This window comes from Brachyhypopomus gauderio, chromosome 13, assembly GCF_052324685.1.
Source record: "Brachyhypopomus gauderio isolate BG-103 chromosome 13, BGAUD_0.2, whole genome shotgun sequence".
NCBI classification, from domain to species: Eukaryota; Metazoa; Chordata; class Actinopteri; order Gymnotiformes; family Hypopomidae; genus Brachyhypopomus; species Brachyhypopomus gauderio.
Genome location: NC_135223.1, coordinates 4,561,386 through 4,584,778, shown reverse-complemented (window position 1 = coordinate 4,584,778; position 23,393 = coordinate 4,561,386). Strand labels below are relative to the sequence as shown.

General features: G+C 43.3%; 2 protein-coding genes and 1 long non-coding RNA gene across 4 annotated transcripts in view; 1 reads left to right on the top strand and 2 right to left on the bottom strand.

Moving 5' to 3' along the window:
* wdr90 (WD repeat domain 90) overlaps positions 1–7,898 on the bottom strand; it is an 18,765-nt gene extending 10,867 nt beyond the window's left edge. The window contains exons 1-16 of the mRNA XM_076970516.1: positions 7,577–7,898; positions 7,262–7,353; positions 6,817–6,993; positions 6,488–6,626; positions 4,948–5,118; positions 4,709–4,835; positions 4,378–4,445; positions 3,829–3,941; positions 3,196–3,465; positions 3,039–3,107; positions 2,794–2,904; positions 2,455–2,600; positions 2,329–2,386; positions 2,013–2,131; positions 1,606–1,767; positions 1,342–1,472 (exon numbers count right to left, since the gene is read on the bottom strand). Of these exons, the coding sequence (XP_076826631.1) occupies positions 1,342–1,472; positions 1,606–1,767; positions 2,013–2,131; positions 2,329–2,386; positions 2,455–2,600; positions 2,794–2,904; positions 3,039–3,107; positions 3,196–3,465; positions 3,829–3,941; positions 4,378–4,445; positions 4,709–4,835; positions 4,948–5,118; positions 6,488–6,626; positions 6,817–6,993; positions 7,262–7,353; positions 7,577–7,589 (1,966 nt within the window). The 5' untranslated portion in view covers positions 7,590–7,898. The remainder of the gene's footprint in view (positions 1–1,341; positions 1,473–1,605; positions 1,768–2,012; positions 2,132–2,328; positions 2,387–2,454; positions 2,601–2,793; positions 2,905–3,038; positions 3,108–3,195; positions 3,466–3,828; positions 3,942–4,377; positions 4,446–4,708; positions 4,836–4,947; positions 5,119–6,487; positions 6,627–6,816; positions 6,994–7,261; positions 7,354–7,576) is intronic.
* Positions 7,899–14,623: 6,725 nt separating this feature from the next.
* On the bottom strand, positions 14,624–18,643 carry LOC143474034 (protein kinase C delta type-like). Its single transcript, XM_076971297.1, has 10 exons — positions 18,505–18,643; positions 17,578–17,889; positions 16,755–16,885; positions 16,319–16,486; positions 15,991–16,082; positions 15,793–15,855; positions 15,546–15,684; positions 15,241–15,429; positions 14,948–15,073; positions 14,624–14,782 (listed from the first exon to the last, which is right to left on the bottom strand). The coding sequence occupies exons 1-10, from the start codon at positions 18,638–18,640 to the stop codon at positions 14,624–14,626; spliced, it is 1,515 nt and encodes a 504-aa protein (XP_076827412.1). The 5' UTR covers positions 18,641–18,643.
* A 175-nt stretch (positions 18,644–18,818) lies between these two features.
* Positions 18,819–21,556, top strand: LOC143474429 (uncharacterized). 2 transcript variants are annotated; one of them, XR_013120766.1, is made up of 4 exons: positions 18,819–19,016; positions 19,503–19,594; positions 20,012–20,184; positions 21,233–21,556. It is a non-coding gene; the product is annotated as an uncharacterized LOC143474429 (long non-coding RNA). The 2 variants fall into 2 exon arrangements; XR_013120767.1 differs by lacking the exon at positions 19,503–19,594 and having other exon boundaries at positions 21,233–21,555.
* Positions 21,557–23,393: the final 1,837 nt, after the last annotated feature.

Sequence of the window (23,393 nt, the reverse complement as noted above, 5' to 3'; positions counted from 1 at the left end):
TAATAAGAACATCAGAAGAGATTGAGCATGTGCGATGGACAAAGGTCGCGTAATACCAACAATATTGGCGGCAGGCTGCCATAGCAGATGTCCTGTGCACTGTCTATCTCACCTGTGCACTCCCTAGACCAGGGGTGCCCATTACGTCGATCGCGATCGACCGAAGGAAGTGTGGGTAGATCGCATGACATTAAAAAGTAGTGGATGAATGACAGGCTATCGTCCATCTACACTGACGGCTGTATTTAGATTGACATACATGGTAGCCAATCTGATGTCTAGGACACACGCAACCCCCACACCCCCCCACCCCGCTAAAAAATAAATAGATAGATCTTTCTGACTTGGTCATCTTATAAGTAGCTCGCAAGCTGAAAACTTGTGGGCACCCCTGCTCTAGACACTCTCTATCTCATCTGTGCACTCCCTAGTAGTGTTGTCACGATACTAAGAATTACAACTTCGATACGATACTTCAAAAAATATTGAAATTCAATACTATTTTCGATACCAAAGTCAGATACTGTGCTCATTTCCGTTTTAAAGCCTTTTTATTTTTTTTATAAACAAACAAATGAATATTGTATTTTGTTTCACAAATGTCAAATAAATAAAAGGTGTAGTCCCTACCACATTCAAACAGAAAAATAAATAATTGCACATTAATATAAATTAACATAAATAATAGTAGTGCACTCTGGAATTCACATTTAGAAGTCAAAAAAGGCTAGTGCAAAAAGTGTATTTTAAGTATACTTTAAACAACTCTAAGTAACTAACTAAGTCTTTAAGTAACTAAAACTTCAGTATTAGAGTAGAGTTCAGTATTCAGTATTGATCCGTTGTAGTACGATCACTATTTTTTTTCTCCCTGTATGCTGTTGCACTTACGGCTCTTAAACCAAGACATTTGCTAGGATACCATAATCGGACACATAATCTTGTATGCTGTAGTAATACTAAAAATGGGAATAATCACCAACCTCTTGGAATGTTTTGTACAAATCTGCGTGCTTTCAGGTGTTTGGCCAGATTCGTTGTGTTAAGCTAGGTTTATACTTTCGCGAGTGAACGTAGTGCGCGAGTCCGCACACCTCGCGCAACCCTGCTCGAACGGCGGAGGCGTTTAAACTTCCCGCGTCTCACATTATTATGTTTAGTATCGATACGTATCGATATATCGATTTTTTTGACAACACTACTCCCTAGACACTCTATCTCACCTGTGCACTTCCTAGACACTCTCTCTCACCTGTGCACTCCCTAGACACTTTCTCTCTCACCTGTGCACTCCCTAGACTTACTCTCTCTCACCTATGCACCCCCTGGACACTGTCTCACCTGTGTTGAAAGTCTGCTTATCTCTGTGGTGGGCATGGCTCTGTTGAGCTGGGAGAAGCCTCCTAACATTCTTGATTGCCACAGCAACATAGTCAATGTCCAGGATGTGGCCACTCCTACTGCTGGCAAACCTGTAGTACAAAGTAGAGTTGCTCACACACACACACTCTTCACAAGACATCAATTACTAATAAATTACAGAACATTGTTGGTTATTAATAAAAACACACAGGCTAGTTGGTATGTGTGTGCGCGCTCTCTCACAGTGCACGGTCGTCTGGCGGCCGGTCAGGTGTGTGTCCCTGTTCGAAGTCGAGGTCTGTGAACTCCAGGCTGTGATACTGTCCCAGGTTAACGGGGCAGGATCGGAGAGACCCGCCCCGGACACGCCACAACCGCACGTTACCCACACCACACGACACCATTCTGCACACGCACACCAGCGAGAAACCCAAACCCAAAAGAACTATTACAAGAAGATAAAACACAGAATTACACTCATGAAAACAACTTTGTTTATCTTCCCCAAGGAAATAAAAACAAGATTTACAGAGAAAGATGTATGTATGTATGTATGCACAGTGTATTGTATATTTAATATTAATCAAGCATGTATATAGGTCAAAGTTCATGTTTATGTGTCAGAAAAAATAGTATCAGTGTGTGTGTACCGTGTGTCATCAAAAAAGGCAATCTTCATGGTCTGAATGTCAACATCCGTGTGAGCTTTAGCAATGACTGAAGCCACGCCCCCTTTAGAGACACGCTGTGTATTCCACACCACAACCATCTAAACAAACACACACAAAACTAGAGAGGTTTGTAAAAAAAAACCAACCGTCACATAAACCTCGCTAATGAAATAAATCTTTACCCATACAACACAGCAGTGTAAAGTTAGACAGCAGTGTAAAGTTAGACAGCAGTGTAAAGTTAGACAGCAGTGTAAAGTGATGTAGAATGAATAGGTGCTACAGCGTCACTCACGGTTCTGTGGTGCATGTCTCTGCCCACGCCACACAACACTCCTCCGCTATAGGAAAAACTAGAGGCACAACACAGTAAAATCATTAGGAACTCGAACTCGGTGTGTGTGTGTGTGTGTGTGTGTACCTGAGGCAGTGGAGCGCTTGTGTGTGTGTTTTGATCATAGTCAGACACTGCCCTCTATGGTAGCCCCAGATGCGAACCACACAGTGAGCGCCTGTTTGAGCAGAGGCCATGAGAGACGAGTTTGTGTTCAATGCCAGCGCAGAGACCTGAAACACACGCGCGCACGCACGCACACACATACACGCGTGCGCACACACACACGCACACACACACACACACACACACACAGCTCTCAACATCAACCCTCAACCCTCCTTCTCAACATTCACTACATAGACTACACATGCATAGTAGTTCTGTGTGTGTGTGTGTGTGTGTGTGTGTGTGTGTGTTACACACTTTGTCTGTGTGGCCAATGAAGAATCGCTGATGACCAGACGAGACCTTCATGCTGACGATGATGGCGTGACATGGATACACCACCTCCTCCCCATCATTGGCCCACGCAGCCTGGGGGAAAGAGAGAGAGAGAGAGAGAGAGAGAGAGAGAGACAGAAGGGGAGGAGATTCCTCATGAGGGATATAAATGACGCAACTGAAAGAATGGTAGATGTCTCATTTGTGTCTCGTGTCATCTCACTTACGCATCTCATTGTGGCTCCGCCAAAGCCGATGATCTTGCTCAGCTTCAGTATGGGGTCTGGTTGCAGCGTCTGGGGGAAAATAGTCAGTTTTCATGATACAAAAACACAAGCATGTAAAGTGTGTGTGTGTGTGTGTGTGTGTGTTTGTGTGTCTTACATATTGCTCCAGAAGGCCCTTTGTTAGTATCACACTCCCGGCAGGTCTGAGACTTACTGCCACTTCCTCGCTGCCTGTGGAGCACGTGCTGACCTCATCCTCACTCTCGTAGTGGGCGAACACGTGCACGCCGCCTCCATCAGCACACGTGACCCTGCCGTCCTCTACAGGACCCTGTGACCCGTGACCTGCTGTCCTCAGATTATCGCCGTCTTTAGAAGTCAGCTCGGGCAGACTGGAGGTGAGGAGCAGCGAGTGCTGTCTGGCACGCTAGACACACACACACACACACACACACACACACACACACACACACACACACACACACACACACACACACAACCATATACACACACACATATATATAAACACTGACTGGGCCTTGTGCCACTTTATGTTCAACAAATTGGGCCCGAGGTCTAAAATGTTAAGAACCCCTGCTCTAAACTGTAGGCCACACAGTGCACTAAGGGAATTACAAGGACAAATGTTTTTAAAACGTTGCCCATGCTAGGACAGAAAAAAACATTTCTGACACCTTTACAACACGTGCACACACGGCTTCACACACACACTCATGTGCACACTCACACTCAAGTGCGCGCGCACACTCACACACACACACACACTGACAGGCCTGGGCGTGGTGATCTGCTGGATGAGGGAGACACGTTCCTGCACAGGTGTGCTGATGCTCACACAGCGACTCTCCTCTCGATGGGGCTCCTCACTGACTCCAACCTCCTCTACACAGACAGAGAGGGTGTGAGACAGGGGCGCTGTGAGACAGGGCCGGTGTGAGACAGGGCCGGTGTGAGACAGGGGCGCTGTGAGACAGGGGCGCTGTGAGACAGGGCGGGTGTGAGACAGGGCGGGTGTGAGACAGGGCGGGTGTGAGACAGGGCGGGTGTGAGACAGGGGCGGTGTGAGACAGGGGCGGTGTGAGACAGGGCCGGTGTGAGACAGGGCCGGTGTGAGACAGGGCCGGTGTGAGACAGGGCCGGTGTGAGACAGGGCCGGTGTGAGACAGGGGCGCTGTGAGACAGGGGCGCTGTGAGACAGGGCCGGTGTGAGACAGGGCCGGTGTGAGACAGGGCCGGTGTGAGAGGTAGCCAGTCTGTGTGTAGGCAGTATCTGCATTAATGCGAGTCTCGGTGCACAGACTGCACTTTCAATACTCACTTAAAGACGGACTGTTGAGGCCTTTCTGTATGGAGTCAAAGGGCATCTTTGCACCATCTGAAGGAAACCTTTGAACACACACACACACACACACACACACACACACGATGATGATGATTCCTTTCCTGTAACAGGATTAGATAAATGACTAACTTAATTATTAGCGATAACCTTCTTGTTACTTCTTTATTACTCTGCTCAAAGTAAAAATCAAGGATTCAAAAGAGAATCAAGAATGAGGGTAGAATAGTTAATAACTATTAATGATTATAAAAAACGGCACTCAGAGAGTAGGGCACTCCGTCACGCTGACGGGCCACCCCGAGCTCACCTGATGAAATCATAGAGGTCATGCCAGCTGCTGCCCTTTGGCACAGGGAAGCACATTTCCCTGGGCATGGGGGCAGTGCCCTCCGGCAAAACCATGCCAGCCTGCCGGAACTCGGAAAACGACAGACCTGGAGAGGGAGAGATACAATACCGCAGAGACAGAGAGAAAATGAAGACCGTCCAAGAACGAGGCTGGCGAAGTGTCTGTATCCAACGTGTGGGAACGTGGCGTTTGCCTACCTGGGTCCAGCAGCAGGTCGCTGGTGATGATGTTTTTGATGGCCATGTTGGCACAGAGCTTGACGCTCTTCAGGTGCCTGTGCGTTCTGTTCAGGTAGGTGGAAAGGACGTATCGCAGGTCCATCACCAGACACGTCCAGCGCACGCAGGCCGGTGCGGGACCTACCAACCCTGGAACACACACGGACGCAAACACGGAACGCTTCAAGCTGCTGTAAGCTATTCAGGACCATTCAGTGACAATACCTTACATTCTGCTAATCCTGCTAGCTCATAATAACACTGTTGCTATTAAGTAAATATTAATCAATCAATCAATAACAAATATTTTAACATGGGCTGGCAGTATTACCCAATATGATTAATTGGTTAATATTAACCAATACCATGTTTTCTACAAGGCAGTCCATTTATTGTACAGTAGTTTCAGTACAAGTATGAGCTCTTTGCTAAGCACACTTATGCCTGAATAGTGGATGTGAGATTGAACAGACAGGGTTGAGTCTATCGTAAATTAGCATTTTTAACCATTTACTGTCATCCATTGTGTTTTTCTGACTATTACATCAATGATATAATGCTGATTTATTCATGAAATAGGAATGAGAGACCCTGCAATTCTCACCACAGCCTGATCGTGAATCTTATACTTCAGTAAAAATCATGTTCTATCATGTTCTGACCTTGACAATCATAGATTGAAGTGCTTTCTTTGCCTAAGCCCTTACGAGCTCTTGACTAATGATTCTCAAGACTGCAGTCTACAGTCAAACTAACATCGACTTTTACAAATATCTTACATTTATTTGGTCCTTTGAAAAAAATGCTGGAATCAGGGCCGAAATTAACGTGAAGATTTTTGGGTTAGAATACCGACCGGGCGCATGTGCGGCGATTTCTTGGCAGGATGAACAACAACAAAAAAAAGATGTCTTATGCCAACTGTGTTAAAAAGTGTGCATGTGTAGGTGAGAATCCTGTGGTGTGTGCAGTCATTCGCAAACGTGTGAATGGACATTTCGACGTCAATAGGATCGCTGCACCCACTGCGACCACGGTGGAGATGAGCTCAAGCCAAAGGCCACAATTTAATTAAGCTGTTTTTGTTGGCTTTGACTAGTGAATATGTTTTGAACATTAGCTTGGCAACCATTTCAGATTTATAGACATTTGTCCATTCAGTTGGAGCCTGGTCTTTTGTGTCCAGCTCCATCACGGAGATGGCAGCCAAGTAGACAAACCTGCCCCTCAGGACCTTGAGAACATGCATCAGAGTTGTTTTCTTGGCACATTAAATGAAATACAATCCAAATGACCTAGCTCCTGGAAAATATGTCACAGAGGGAACTCAGTGTAGTTTCAAGCCAGTGGCACTCAGTGTACAGTCCCAACAAAATATTATTTCATCAACATTTCTGTTCACAATCAAGGCACAGGCAATTATTTGAAAACAACACACTGCTGCTAAGGCAGATATCCTGTTTCAGGCATGAGTGTAATCAAAACAGGCACATGTCCTGTTTCAGGTGTGAGTGTGTACCGTGTTTGGCTGTCTTGGCTGTGCTTTCGTACACGGAGCCAGGCGCTGCTCCACACAGGAAAGGAAACTGCAGCCATGTTGCTGTGGACTTAAACTCTTTGAAGAGGTTGGAGAAGGACAGACGGATCACCTGACCTTCCTGCTCCAATTAGAAAAGGAAAGATTTAGCAGTTTATAAATAATACTCTCTCACTCACTCACTCACTCACTCACTCACACTCTCTCTCTCTCTCTCTCTCTCTCTCTCTCTCTCTCTCTCTCTCTCTCTCTCTCTCTCTCTCTCTCTCTCTCTCTCTCTCTCTCTCTCTCTCTCTCTCTCTCTCTCTCACCTCAGCTGCGACATCCAGATGCACTACAAAGTGTTTATTGGGGCTGGGTCTGAACAGCAGGTAAAAGTAACGGCCCGTGAGGCCCAGTGATTGGCTGCTGGTTTTGGGCAGCAGGATGAAGTTGCTGGCTGGAACGGAACCCCGGATACGGAACACGGAACACTTGAGTGTCTTGTCCTTCCATTACAACAAAAACACACAACAAACAAACAACAAATATGGCAAACAATAAAGAACAAACATTAATTAGCATATGTACTGGGCACTCCAAACTACTTAAATTGAAGAAAATATCTGAGGAGAAATAAGAAATAATATAGATAGCACAAATACAGAAATGAAACAGATAAAATCTAGTGGCATGTTCAAATTTAAAAGCCAGTACGCATAAAAGATTATACGTTTTGAAGGGCTTAAAAACACATCTCCTAATGACTGATTTTACCCTGTAGGTCGAAACATCTCCTTCTTTACTGGCGTTTCTCCATTCCTCCAATTTCACGTGCTTGAATGCGTTGACATAAGGGTGCTGCCACGCTGGGAGATGTACAGGTTACTCGGCTTTAAATTAACCAACCCAAATACTAACAATATTAATGACAGGAATCATAATACTGACTACAGGGAAGCCCCGGTGATGAGAAACAGGACAACGGTGTCATTATTAAGTTAGTGTTTAACTCTAAAAGCAGTCAGGACATGGGACACCAGAAGTTTCCTGCATTCTCTGTGAAGAACGCTATTTGCGTGCTTTTCTTACCTCTGGAGGACATTGTTAGCGTGATGTTAATGCAGGTAGAGGCAGTTAGGACGAATCACCTGCTGATACTCTTGATAGCGTCGTAGCTAACGGCTAACTCCAGCTAGTAGAAACTTTAAACAGTAACCCGCTTAAATAGCTAGATAGCTGATCATATTACGTCCAGGATCTCCACACACTGTAAGCAAAACACGTTTAGGTTTGATATTGCTTAATTTAATTCTAAAAGTGTTTAATCTGTGTGTATTGATCACGCTCTGGATCATATGTGGTGTTTGTTGACATGCATGTCCCGCTGCTATAGCCGCCGCTTTCAAACGGCGTGACGCGTTCTTCCTGCTTCCCCAACGGGCTTCTGGGAAATGGAGTAAAACAAGTGATCACGCTTTTCGTAGTTAACGCCTGGTATTGTTGTTATCTTTAACACACATGGGACCGTTCCCGAAAGAGTGTTTCTCAATATTGAACTCAAAGTTGTTTTTGTTATGCTTAGAAATTCTAATTATGTTATAAAAAGAATGTACTGTACATCGGTAGTTTTCTAGGTTGAGTTTATCGATGCAGAATAGATGAAGACCACAGAAACGGGTCAATAAATCAGTGAGATTGTGAGAGTTATAAAGTTCAGTAATAGTAGAGAGTAGAATTAAAAATCAGCGGCGATCTAAACATAAAGCACATTCATTTCCTGTGTTAAATCTTTTTACATGTGAAGGCAATATCTCTAATATAACCCCAACTGCCCCCCGAGCTGCCCACCGCTCTGAGCATGTGTGCACCACAGCCCCTTAGTAATCACTAGTGTGTGTGTGTGTGTGTGTGTGTGTGTGTGTGTGTGTGTGTGTGTGTGTGTTCTAATTGCACAGATGGGTTAAAAGCGGAGGACAAATTTTGATTGCGGTGAAAAAAATCACAATTGACAAATATGGCACTACACACTACAACAATACTAGCTAGAGAATAACTTTCATCACTAGTACATTACTGTAGTGAAATTGTACTTTTTTATTTTTACAGAGACCCTTCATTAGCTTATAATATCAATCTGATACCCATATAATACCCTATAATACCAAACAGATAGTCATAGAAATGCAAATAAAGGCCAAACAGTAGCATTTTCAAATAACGTGCCTGTGTGTTTGTGTGTGTGTACAGATAATGCAGGAACTGCGAGTGAATTAGTAAGTTTGTGTTTTTTTTCCTCAAACTCTTTTTCTCAAACTCTTAAACCACTTGTTACACGCATGTACGATTTTTTAACTTTTGTCTCCCCCTAGTCTAATATCAGAGAACAGCAGACTCATTGAAGATATGGATGGGCTCCAGCAGCAGATCTTACAGCTGAAAGACAGTCTACATATGGTGTGCACATATATTTATCCTGGCAAATTTTGTGCATGTGATATCCCAATATGTTTGAAAAGTTGTTTGTGGGTGGTTGTGTGTGTGCTCTCCCATGTGTGCGCATGTATAATATGCTTTTCCCAGGACCTCTGAGCTGTGTTTATTACCCAGTTCTACACTGTGAATCTCACACACTGTCCTGTTTACGTAAAGCTGGTTCCTAATGCTGATTTGTGTGTGTGACAGGAAATAGAATGCATCGTGCACAGAGCACTGAGTATTTCCAGGGCTGATGGGACGGGGATGGCGGACTATGCGCTGGAGTCTGCAGGTGAGGTCTTATGTGGATGGGGGGGTCTCTGGCTCGGTGGAGGATGGTGGGAATGCCTCAGCTCACTAGGGCTTTACCACAGGCTTGGAAGATTGATTGGTTTCTTTTTTATGGGGTTTTGTAGGGAGGCTGTTTGGGTTTTGGTAGGAGGCCTTTGAGGGTTTGATAGGAGGTTGTTAAAAGCTCATTAAACGTTTACTAAGTGTTTCTGCTTTCTGGACATTGTTAGAAGCAATTGGGCTGATATTCCCCTTACCCTAGATGGTTTTTCAGTAACACCAAAATCTACTGCAAAAAGTTTAGGTGTCACTATTGATTCTGATCTTTCATTTGACACACATGTATGCAATGTCACTAAGGCTGCCTTTTTCCATTTACGTAATATTGCCAAGCTGAGACACTTACTTTCATTAGCTGATGCAGAGAAGCTAGTTCATGCTTTTGTCTCGTCGAGATTGGACTACTGTAATAGTCTTCTAATTGGATGCTCTAAACAGTCCATAAAGAAGCTACAACTTGTACAAAATGCCGCAGCTAGAGTCCTAACCAAGGCTAGGAAATTCGATCATATTAGTCCCACTCTCGCCGCACTACACTGGCTGCCGATTAAATATCGCATTGAATTTAAAGTTCTCCTGTTAACCTATAAGGCGTTAAATGGTCTTGCCCCACAATATCTGAGTGAACTCATTGATTACTACAACCCATCTCGCCCTTTGCGCTCCCAAAATGCTGGATTTCTCCTAGTTCCAAAAATTAGTAAAACTACAGCCGGAGGCAGAGCTTTCTCTTTTAAAGCCCCTCAATTATGGAATAGCCTTCCAGCTCCAATCCGAGATTCTGACACAGTTCCAATCTTTAAATCTAGACTTAAGACTCACCTGTTTAGTCAAGCCTTCAGCTAAAATTCCCCTTGTAAGGTGTAGGGGCTTGGGGGCCCCCAGACATTGAGATTTCTGGTGATCTGAGATGTTGATGCTGTCATCCAGCTGTGTCTTGGCATCACTCTATTTGTGACTATGACTTGACTGGAAAGCAATGTCTCAGTGAGCCCTCATGCCTGTAGTCACCTCTGAACCCCTCCCTTTAGTTATGCTGCTATAGATTAGTCTGCCGGAGCCACATGCTGATCACTGGTACGTGAGCTACGTACATTTAAATCAATGGTGGTTTAAATTCATGTCCACTCAGTCTGTATTATCTATCTTCTTGCATGGCTCTACCCAAGACGATTGGATACAGGCACCTGCAGGCACCTGGGGGATGGTCTGGCTGCCGGTGGATGTGCTGATGCCGGGGTTCACCTGGGGAGTAACACTGCAGTCGGAGCCTACAATACCAGCATCACTGCTCCGACATGGAATGAAAGCCTGGCATTCATCAACAGACATTTACAGTGACAATATCAAAACCCAGAACTTTCAATTCTACCTTTTACTTAGTCTGATTGTGTGAATTGTGTGTGACTTGTGTATTTGTGTGTTAACGGGCCGCCCAATGGAGGATGGGTTCCCTTTTGAGTCTTGGTTCTCCCAAGGTTTCTTCCTATTTCCCACCATCATAGGGAGTTTTTCCTCGCCACTGTCGCCTTTGGCTTGCTCATTAGGGTTCTGGACCCATAGTATTGTTAACCTTGTAAACCCTGTAAAGCTGCTTTGCGGCAACTTGAGTTGTTAAAAGCGCTATACAAATAAACTTTGATTGATTGATTGATTTAGGAACTTGGTAAGGGTTTGGTGGGAGATTAGCACGGCTTCAGTTTGGGACTGTTTAGTTGAGATTTGGTTTGGGTTTAATATGTGATTAGTATGGACAAGTGGCATGGTATAGAGTCCTGCACCGGGTCGGGTATGGGCAAATAGATGCTGAAACGGGTGGGTTTTACACATACCGCAATTTTACGGGTGGGTACGCGAGCGCGTAAGTTAAATACGGGTGGGTATGCGGGCGGGTAAGTTAAATAAGTGGTTACAAAGCTAAATGGGTAGCTGCGCTAGAACAAAGAAAAATGACAAGAGATAATTTAGCATGCTGCTCCCGCCACAGCAACTACTACCACTCACTGTCACTCCCAGAATACAATGCGTTGCTAAGCATTAACCCCTTACTTTCCCAACAATAGGCTACTGTACATAGGGCCTACCTATAAGCCTAGCAAACTGACGTTATTTAGCTGCCACTGCATTTGTCATCATGTCGGACTCGGAGCAGATCAAAGCAAGATTGGCCAAAGGTTTATTTAAAATAGTCAACAATGCCTCTTCCAGGGCAAAGTCTGATATATGGATGAAATTTGGTGTAATAGCAGACGAGGATAACAACACAGTAACTGGCTATGCGGCGTGCAAAGCATGTCACAAAATACTCGCATACGACAGTCAGAAACTGGGAACGTCTTCACTGAGGAAACACTTAGTGACCTGCACAGCTGCCGCCTCATCAATTGCAAGGTTTGTTCCCCAAAGCTTCAAACCACCAAGGACAAGGAGAGTATTGCACAGCTGGCTGTGAATTTTGTCAGTCGAGACATCAGGTCTTTTGAAACCGTTATTGGCATTGGTTTTTTGGAATTAGCCCAGGGCTTGATCAATGTCGGAGCTCGGGCAGGTGCACATCAACTTTTGGCCCGATCCTACCACTGTCTCTCGCAGACTTAAGAAGTTCGCAGAGGAAACGAGGCAGAAAATTGCTCCTGAGATAAGGTCACAGATGACCTGGCTGCAACGGTGCTGTCACACTCGATTTTTGGACTGATGACTTCCGAAAAGTGGGCTATCTCTGTGTGACCATGCACTACATCAACCAGGAGTGGGAGCTGAAGGAGAGAGTGCTTTGCACTGCCGAACGGGACAGCTCGCTGCAGAAAACAGCTGACAATATAAAGCCAGCTTTGATACAAGCACTCCGTAAGTTCGGACTGGAAGACTTCTTCTCCAAACTCGTGTATGTTACAGACCAGGGCTCAAACATCATCGCTGCTCTCCGTACAGTAACAAGATTGAACTGCTCAGCACATGTCCTGAACACAGTGCTGCACACCACGCTGGGGAAACACACCGAAGAAAAAGTGTTTGGTGAAGAGATCAGTGGGCTTGTTGAGTCTGCCAAATCGCTAGTGACTTATTTTAAACAAACGCACCTCCAGAGCCGTCTGGAGAAAACACTGAAAGTGTCGGTGGAGACGTGGTGGAACTCGCTTCACACAATGCTGGACTCCATCAGCAGCCAATACGAGGCCATCCATGTTCTCCTAGAGGAGCGAGGCGAGGAAGACCGCTTGACCGCTGTAAGCAAGGAGACTTTGCTGGACATTGTGGCTTTTTTGGCCCGGTTCAAAGACGCAACCAATGCCTTGGAAGCTTCGAAAACACCCACCATTCACCTGACAGCTGTGTGCAGGGAGCGCTTAAGACGACACCTTCAGCCGTGCTCGACTGACAGCATGACATTGTCATCTATTTATTTCGTTTATTCTTATTTCTATTCTTAACAGAACTCAGAGAAAGACGCGACTCTTCACCAGGCCCCAGCACCGAGGTTTTGAACCAAGCACCGAAGAGACCCCGTCTCGCCCCATCTGATCATTTGTCCGATGTTGAGGATTCCACTGAAGACACTGAGCCAAACGAGGATGAAGTTTCGGCATACATCGAACTCAAGTCACCTAAGGACGAATCGTTCGAAGTTCTTTTGTGGTGGAAAGAACACCAGGACGATTTCCCCAACCTGGCAACAATTGCCCGAAGTGTCCTCTCAATCCCCGCATCCAGCGCTGCGAGTGAGAGAGATTTTTACTACTACGAGGACCAGTATGCAGTATCCAGTATATACTGAGTCCAGTATGCAGTATCCAGTATGTAGTAGTCTATTTCGAACACAGCCCAGGTCTTCTGTTGTTCACCTTGTCTTGTCTGTCCCTCCTTCCTTGCTTTCAGCTCAGGTGTTTCTAGTTTGTCTTGATTGGTTTGGTACTTGTACTCCCTGTGTTTCAGTCCCTCTTTGGAAGTCACTGTGGTGGTAATCTTGGTTCTGTGTTTATCTACCTTGTTCTGAGTTCTTGTATTTGTTTTATCCTCTGTCTTTTGTTATCTGAGTTATCCTGTCTGGTTGTTAGTTCTTGATTTGTGATAGTTGTATTTTAATTAGTATGCCTCGTTACCCTCGTATCCTCTATGTTAACACTCCAGCTATTAAACCCTGCTATCCTCAGCATTTGTGTCCACCTCTTAGCTCTGTCGTTACAATACTTCTAAGCTTTATGTACACAAAAATGAAACCATATGCACATGTGCTTAAATTAAATATACCCCTGCAAACTCACAATACAAAGCAAGAGAGTATGACATGCATGTTCTGACTTCAACTGTACATAATCTATATCTTTTTATCTATACTTTCAGTAACCTCTTTTGCAAACTGGGTTATTAACCCTTACTCTGCCGTTCCACATACTCTGTGTTATCAGTGATTCATGGACACAATCAATGAGGGATTATCTAATGTTTTTGAATTACAATAATGAATGGTTACTTGAACAAAACATCTACATCAGGGGTAATAAATTAAATCTTTCCGCGGTCCATTTTTGGCAGATAGCTCAGACCTTAGGTCCGGGTCCGCGGTGGCGAACGAAAGTTGTTGAACGTAACACTCAAATGGGTGGTGAACGTAACACTCGTCTGAAAATAAATTCTCCGGTTTAAAATATAGTCTCCCGTTAACATTTTTTTGGCATTTGGGTCCGTATCCAGTTAATCAGGAATGTGATTGGGTCCGGACAGGACGGTGTTCGGGTCCGCCATTTGGTGATACCTGATCTACATGGATTTGGCAAGGGTGTATCAAATATTGCCTAAAATGGAATACATAACCTGGAGGAGCCGTTATGGCCAGTTGACACCTCTGTGAATCACCCCCAGACCATGCCCAAAATACAGGTTTTATTTTGAGAAGGGAGAGTCAGTGACACATAAAAACACTGGCTGTATAGTTTAATCACACATTTGTACTGTATCTTCTTCTGTCATGTTAAGATGTGGAGCAGGTTGTCCATCACTTGTCCAGGTCAGTCATGGCCTGGTGGTAGGGAACTGGTCTTGTGACCGGAGGGTCGTGGGTTCAATTCTCAGACCTGAGGCCATGACTGAGGTGCCCTTGAGCAAGGCACCTAACCCCAACTGCTCCCCGGGCACCAGCTAGGGCTGCCCACCGCTCTGGGCACATGTGATCCACAGCCCCCTAGTAATCACTAGTGTGTGTGTGTGTGTGTGTGTGTGTTCTAACTGCACAGATGGGTTAAAAGCGGAGGACAAATTTTGATTGGGGTGTATAAATCACAATTGACAAAATATGGCACATTTACATTTTTTTTATTTACACCCCTGCAGGAGATGCTCCATGTGCTGGTTGACGAATGAAAAGCCAGCAAACGCACTCTGGTCCGTTAAGCCAATCAAGCCTTTCTCACACATGGACAGGCGGTCGTTTAATAACTCCTGCTCGCAGTTGCCACCGTCATTGGATGATTTCTGTGGTTGGAGGAGAATGGAAGCAAATCACATGATGAACAGAGGCTGCTTTTCAGTATCTGTATTTTTGCAATTTGCTCTATGAGCATACAGTATGAAAAGTAAAAAAAACAGGAATGAGAGATGACTGTAAGAAATGGAAAGAGATGGAAAGAAAGCTCATACCACTGGCACGTAAGGGGGTTGGATCTCTCTCCTCTCCAGAGCAGACCAGTCGACGATCTCAAAGAATGAGTGACCTCGGATATTAGGCACAACACCCAGTCTATAAGAAGGGTCTCGCTCAAACAGCTTTGTTCATGGAAGAAAACCAAAAGCAAGAATATTATTCATAATAGAAATATCTCAGTGTGTCTATTCATGTCTTGGTTGTGAAGTATTATTATTATTATTATTATTATTATTATTATTATTACTATTATTAATGTGTCATCAGGTGTGGTTTTGTGCATGCTTACTCGTTCTAGCATGTCTCTGGTATCCAGAGTGATCCAGTTAGGGAAGTCAGGTATGTCCATAATGATGGAATCAAAAATATCATCGATCTCTTCACCATCGAATGGAGGCTTACCAATCAGCATCCCATATAGGAGCACACCAAATGACCACCAATCCACAGAGAATGAATACCGCTCACCCAGAATGATCTACACACACACACACACACATGCACACACATTCACATTCAGGGCATACTGAATTACATTGACATTGCTACAGGTGAGAACATTCAATGTCAAATTCATTTGATGCCATCTCATACCTCAGGGGCCATGTAGTATGGTGTCCCACAGAATGTTTTGCCAAGATTGTCTCCAAAAACATTCTCTTTGCACATGCCAAAATCCGCAATTTTTATGTGACCTTCTCCATCCAGCATCACATTGTCCAACTTGAGATCCCTAATGCAGGAGAGAAATACAAAAATGTGGCAAAAATGTGGTTTAGTAGACAAGAACAGTAAAGGTGAAAGTACAGAATGTCCATGTAGATTTGTTTGTGTGTGTTACCTGTGGATGATGCCCTTTCCATGAAGGAACTGGAGTCCGCACACAATTTCAGCTGCATAGAATCTGGAAGAAAGAAACAAACCAGGAGCCATCAGACCGGACTATAATTACACACACCTACGTTTATATTTATATAAGACATACAAAAAAACATCATTGTGTGTGTGTGTGTGTGTGTGTGTGTGTGTGTTGCCTCACGTGGCTGTGTAGAGGTCAAAGCTTCCTGTTTCCCGTATGTGGAACATCAGGTCACCTCCGGTCAGGTACTCCATGACAAAGAACAAGTGCTCCTAACATGCAGACAATGCCATAAACATTTTGGTATGAGTACAAGCAGAATTAGTGACTCAACAATCATCTAAATACCACAGTGACTCCATGAAGTATAAGGTACAGTAAACAGTTGTGACAATGCCTGGTGTGGTTAATTACTGCCTATACAAAGGAGTCCTGCTGGACACCCCATTACTGTTGACTGAGAGGTGGGGGAACTGTATAATGTAACCTTTAATTTGTTCTTTACTACCTCGGTCTGAAAGGTGGAGTAAAGGTGGGTGAGGAAGGGACAGTCCCATGCCAGAGCTAGCACCCGCTTCTCCACCATGGTGAACTCTACGTTATTATTCATCACGTCCTTCCTCAAGGCTTTCACAGCAAACAAATCCTTGCTGCCCTTTAGTTCAGCCAGAAAAACCTGAGCAGGGACCAAGGGAGAGAAATAGACAAACAGACCAGAGTGAAAGAAAAATAAAACACACATACACACACATCCATGAAATATGAAGATTTGATGGAATAGAGTTTGTTTGGTCTATTCTTGTGGAGATAGTATTTAACAATAGAAGGGCAAAAGGACAGACATGTAAAAATGATAAGTGAATAGTCAGGAGAAGTGAAAAGAGACACAGAGTCAGTGTGTGTGTGTGGAGGACGTGGGAGCAGCGTGACGGGGAAGACTCTACCTTGCCATAGCTTCCCTGGCCCAGTACACTGTGAAAGGTGAAGTGCTCCACAGTGATGTGTGTCTGGTGGCTGATCCTGGACAGGGGGCGAGGACTCGAACCCTCACACAGTCGACCACATGGAGACGCATCTACAGAGATGTACAGTACATTTTTACACATCCAGACATCTAGCTGACTTGGGTGAATACCTCAGCCAGTAGTTTCTGGCTGATGCCACACAGATTAGCCACTTTAGTTTGGCACTTGGTCTAACCCAAGTTCAAGTGCATATAGTTTTTTTTTTTGTAATAAATATTTTCTATCATTGGGTGAATTACAAAGGCAGCCCTGCTCTTCCCTACAGGGATGCATGTGACACCATTTGCCCTGTGGCAAGAGACGCCAAAAGTAACGCAAAGCGTAAGCTCAGAGGGGATAGAGCTTTTTCCATTGCTGCTCCTAGATTATGGAACAACCTACCACTGCATGTTAGACAAGCTCCTTCACTGCCCATTTTTAAAACGAGTCTTAAAACCCACTTTAATTAATTGGCTTTAAACACAGCATGAGACTTTGTATATTTTTAGTTTTTACTGCTTTAGTTTAATTCTTTGATTTGTTCTATTGATTCCTTTTACCGCTTTAGTTAATATTGTTTTATCCATTTTTTATTATTATTTGTTTTATGTCTAATGTTCTATTCTTATGTACAGCACTTTGTTTTGGCTGCCGTTCTTACAGTGCTCTATAAATAAAGTTGAGTTGAGTTGAATTATATGAAAATAACTATTGAACATGTTGATATCAGCTAATTACAATATGTTATCAACTTGAGATTCACCTAGAGATGGGTTGTAGGAGTCCTCAGTCTCATCCAGGAGAACGTGGAGCAGCTCCATCCAGGCATCGTCCAGAGCACTTGTGTTCAACGAGACCTCAGTCTCGTCCAGGAGAACCTGGAGCAGCTCCTTCCAGGCATCGTCCAGAGCACTTGTGTTCAACGAGACCTCAGTCTCGTCCAGGAGAACCTGGAGCAGCTCCTTCCAGGCATCGTCCAGAACACTTGTGTTCAAAGAGACCTCAATCTCGTCCAGGAGAACGTGGCGCAGCTTCTCCCAGGCCTCATCCAGAACACTGTTATTCAACGGTGCTACTGCAAAAAAGATTTTTTCAAGAAGCCATAATTAAATATTACATGAAATTAACAGGTGAATGTTTTTCATCTGAATTGTGTTAATGTGTGCTTGTTTGATATGAATAGCTACTGAACACGTTGATGTCAGCAAATTATGAAATATGGTATCAAATTGATATTCTGTATGAATAAGCAGTAGATATATGCGACATATATAGCCCGGTGCGGGTTATACAACATTTTCCATTTAAAAAGACTTGGTAGGTGCGGCTTATATTGAGGTGCGCTCTATAGTCCAGAAAATACGGTATACACAACCCATTAAAAAATCTAATCTATTTTTCTAATCAATAAATATACAAAGCCAAGAAGAAAGACACAAATGTAATTGAATCGTTATTATTTGATTTATATTGAGACTATCACTATTTGTGGACCTGGGTTTGTTGGTATGTTGCCATAGCAACACCACTGACTTCATAAAAATTAACCTGTCAAATTATCAGTTTTTTTTTTCTATTTTTCACTTATTGGTTTTACCAATAAACACCAAATTCAGCTGTGTTAAAAGAACAAAATAAGCCCCAATATATGCCCCAAAATAAGTTGTCACCATTGTACTCATTTACTCACTCAGGCCATGGGTGTTTTCGGTCTCCTGTATTGGTTCTGTTCCTCCGTATATCTCCTCTGTGTCTGTGTCATCCAAATCTTGGGTGCCGATGCACCAGCACCAGAGACAACACCTTGTAATATCTTCCCACTTCATTGTCTTTATGTGGACTGATATGGAATTATACTGTACATGCAATTTTATATATACCCTCATTTGTTGTGCCGTCGTTATGACGACAGAGCAGGTATTATGACGTCATGTGGAATTATGGGAATATATATTTTTTATTCGCTCTGTGCACGTGACGCTTCCGCATGCCCATATACCGGCAGTATCATTTCCGGTTATCGGGCGCGACTGCAGAGACACGTCAACAATGACGTTTTACACGCGCTGTTTGCAGGACCTCCCTCGAGTGACGGTCAACGATGTTCATCGGATCGTCAAGACACACATGCCGCGGCTTCTTCGAGCGAGAAAGAGAAAGATTTCAAGATGTACATATCTAGTTATATTGACAACTACGAAGGTGAGTGTTCCGTGTTAGCGCTAGCACACAGCTAAACGTAAATTAGTTAGCGTTAGCATTGTGTGTGTGTGTGTGTGTGCGTGCGCGCGCGTGTGTGTGTGTGTGTGCGTGCGCGCGCGTGTGTGTGTGTGTGTGTGTGTGTGTGTGTGTGTGTGTGTGTGTGTGTGTGTGTGTTAGCTAGCTGGTCGTGTCTGAACACTAAACTTCGTAAGAGCTTAAACTCAAGATCAACATAAACCCGGCGGATCCCTGTGTTTAGCCCGGCCATGACTGGGTTAAACAGCGGAATCTGTGTTTGTAAACAAAGCGCAACTCGACGGTGTTCGCCGACGCGTGTTTGTTTACAAAACAACGAATATTGTGCTTTGTTTACAAACACGGAATCCGCGCCGGAGACTGCTGTTTAACCTGTCTCAGGACTGAGTTATCTCACTTCACTATTAAACACATACTGTGATTAAGTCTGTTCTTTTATTTGCATTTTAGTGTTGAACAAAGATCAGGTGACAGGAGAGATGTGTGTGAGGGCGACCTGTTTTAGGTCGATGAAGAAGTCGGAGAAGCCACACAGCTCGAGTGTAGGGTGACAGTGCTTTAGAAGATAGATGCTATGAATGTTGTTTTAGATTTATGTTTATGGGGATTAAAAACATTTTGTTGGTGAAAAGTAAGTAGTGGAGTAATGTTTTGAGTAATGTTACCTGGCAATGTGAGTATGACTTAATGTCAGGAAAAGTGAATGTTAAAAGGCAAAACCCCCAGAAACTGTATTTGTTCAGATGTTTCCTGATTTACTTTATTGTAAATACTATTGAAGCTGGTAAATTGTTTATGTCAAATGAGGGCCACATTAGGCAACACTGTAGACTATTAGTGACAGTGTATTCTAATTATATAGCCTTTCCTGGCTGATTTTATTTTGTAAACAGTTTTTTAAATTAAATTGCACTTGATACTGTTTCTCATTGTATTTGCTACATTTTGTATTTTTGCAGATTTCTTTAGATGATTCGAGACCTGCTCATGTGTTGCTGGGACAACTTTGTGCAATCATGTGGTGGCATTGCTTTATCAAACTGCACATTATTCACAACTAAGAGTTCCTGCTGTTCCTCCTGTCCTGAGCTGCACAGAGAGTGAGCAGCAATGGCACAAGCCAAGAACTTTGGTAAGTAATAATATTCTAAACTTTGTACATTTGTGTAAAAATGTAGGGTGCTATGAAAAATGTCAATAAACACAGAATACAGTCATATTTGTCACGTAGGGCTATGCCTCCTCTCGTAGCTGTCACTCTGGGTTCCCTCATGTCTGTATTCCCTGCCTGTTTATCCCGCCCTGCTCGTTGTCTCTGTGATTTCCCATTGTTTGCCACGCCCCTGTTATCATTGTTCGCACCTGGTCCTTGTCTAGTCCTGTGTATAAAAGTCCCTGTGTCTCCCATGTCCGTATTGGTCTTTTTGTTCAAACCTGTGCCTAGTCATTCCAGCTGTTCGTAAGTTTGCGCCTTTGTGTTATCCGTCTCCCATGTGTTTTGCCTTTTGTTCCTTAGTTAGTCTGTCTTGTTGTTTTCTGTACCCGTTGTCATGCCTGTGTATATTTCATGTATGGACTGCCTTCCCGATCTGACCTGCGCCCGTTATTTCGACTCTGTCAATGGAATTTCCTTTAATAAATCTCGCTCTCAGCGTTTGTGTCCGCCTCCCTGTTCTGCCCAGCGCAGGTCGTTACACATATACTACTTATTTTAAATTACAAAGACATCATTTCAGATATTAAGACTGCAAAATGTAATTGATTTAAAAAATAAAAAGCACATATACCACTGCGCTGCTGACAGTGATCCACCACCCATATAATATCTGCTCAGGGGTGGTCTGGGCCATAAATGAGTGGAGTGAAGACAATCAATCTATGCAGAGAAATTGAATGATCTTTAGTTGTTGAACTACTAAGCTGGCCTGAAAAGAATTGTACCAACTAAAGTGGCCAATAATTATACCTACTCACCATAACGGAAGTACTGTTTTGCATAAACAAACTTTAGTATGCATCATTACAGTAACATACAAATGAATATAAAATACCACAGTATAGGTTGTTATTCAACCATGCACATTAGAAGTATGAGTATAAATAAATAGTGATCTCTGTAGATATATCTCTGATCATTAGGATCCTCTGCTCTGTAAGTTATGTTGACTGCTCTTACCTAGAAGCAAAGCACGGCACACTGCAGCTGAAGCGTCATCATAACTACTACTGACAGATCCAGGGGCAGATGCTCATCACAGGAATGGACTGGTGTGACTTTGTTGTTTTTGCTGAGGAGGACATGTTGGTGCAGCGCATATTGAAAGATGCACAGGTAATTAACACCATTAAACAAAAGGTGGACCATTACTTTTTTCACATATACATGCCCAAATGTCTATAAACTCAGTTTGTATGTTTGTATATATTGTTGTATTTGTTTAAAATGTTCTTATAACCCTGATAAGGATCTGTAGAATAGAAAAACATTTGAATGTCATTGGCACAGTTCTGATATTTTAAAAAACAACTCAATAGACAAATCACAAGCACTTTGTTTCAAAATAAAATTATTTATTTTCCTTCACTTTGTCATTGTTTTACATTTCGTCAAGCTTAAGTACAAACAAGTGAAACATTTATATTAAATATTAAACATTAAAAGTGAAGCCCATTAGATGTGAAGTAACTATTTACAAAAAGTAAGTTGTCATAGTTCAAACTGCAGGAAGTGTACATGAAAAGTAAACACATGGATAACATGCATATGCACCCTTAAATATTTATCACAGATTTGCAACATTGGTCCTGGGGGCTATTCCACGAAGCGAGCTTATGAAAGCGGCGCTTATTAGAGTGAGCCTCGCTTGAGTTAGCCAAACAGTTCACTTCCGTCTAGTTCCGTTCCACTAACGAAATCCAGACTCAACCTGTTCCCGCTAATTCAAGCCCGGCTTTTGTAATCGGCGATCATGCGCGTGCACACAGTATTTACACAGCCTCACTAATCGATATTCGAAAAGGCAAGAAAATGTCGAAAGAGCTGAAAGAACGAGCAGCTTTTTTTTCTTCTGCTGAACAGGAGCTACTCATACGTCTTTATGAGGAATATAAAGACGTTATTATGAAGAAAGGCAACACGTCCTGTATTAATAAAGCCAGAGAAGCTGCCTGGCACAATATTGCAGACAGATTAAATGCGTGAGCATATAATTTAATCCATTCATTGGCATTTTAAAAGTGTTATAGTAAATTAATAATGTTAATAATTTCCTGATTTAGAAGTAACATGAGCGGGGTTAGGAGAACGTGGCAACTGTATAAAATATTTTAGCAACCAGAAAGAAAACTGCTACTGCTGCTGGTGGTGGTGGGCCTCCTGTAGCAGCCCTCACTCCTGCAGAAGACCTTGCTTTAGAGCAAAACAGCGGACGCCCCATCATTGTGGGAATCGAAGGAGGAACATCATCTGATCTTGTCTGTCCTCATGATACACAGCCTTATGTTAAAGGTAGGTTCAGTTGTTTCTCAGATTTTACATTTTTGTTCTTTGTTTCTTCTGTCCACAGGCTCAGCAAGACAATTAATACATTTCTCTTTCCAAAAAAAACGCCTCTTGTTTTATGTTAATAGTGTTAATGAACAAATGCAAACAAAATATTCCCTTAACCAAAGTAAGTGTTTGCATACATGTCCCTCATAGCTCTACCATCCATGTGGTCTGCAATTAAAATGTCGTCTTCCCATTGCTCCAACTGCACTCTTGGCATTTCTTCTTTTTGCAGTATTGCCACATTGTGCAAAACTGCACAGGGTGCTATAATATCACAGGCTCTCTCAGGAGTGACTCTGAGATGGCGCAAGCAGTTAAATCTGCTCTTTAACTGTCCAAATGCCATCTCAATGCATGCCCTTGTCTTTGAATGTGCATGATTGAACCTCCTCTCTGCATCTGTTGTAGAGTCTGCATATGGGGTAAGAAGAAAAGGTTGGCAGGGGTAACCCCTATCCCCAAGCAGTAAGCCAGGAAAAGCACCTACGATTATAAGGAGTAGAGTTAAACACTGAGGCCAAATCTGCACTATTTTGTGTGGTTGGAGTATTCTTACCTTAGCAAACCTCTGTGCCAGTGAGGAGGCACGAAATATCTTGGAATCGTGCACCGAGCCGGGCCATTTTACCTCAATGTTGGAGAATAGAAATTGGCTGGTGCAAACCATCTAGAACAATGGCAAAAGTGACAAAGGGTGAAAGTTATTCAAACCCATGAACTAACATGCTTTACAATTTCTGTTGGGTAGGCAAAACTTGCATGTACCTGTACATTGATGCTGTGAAATAATT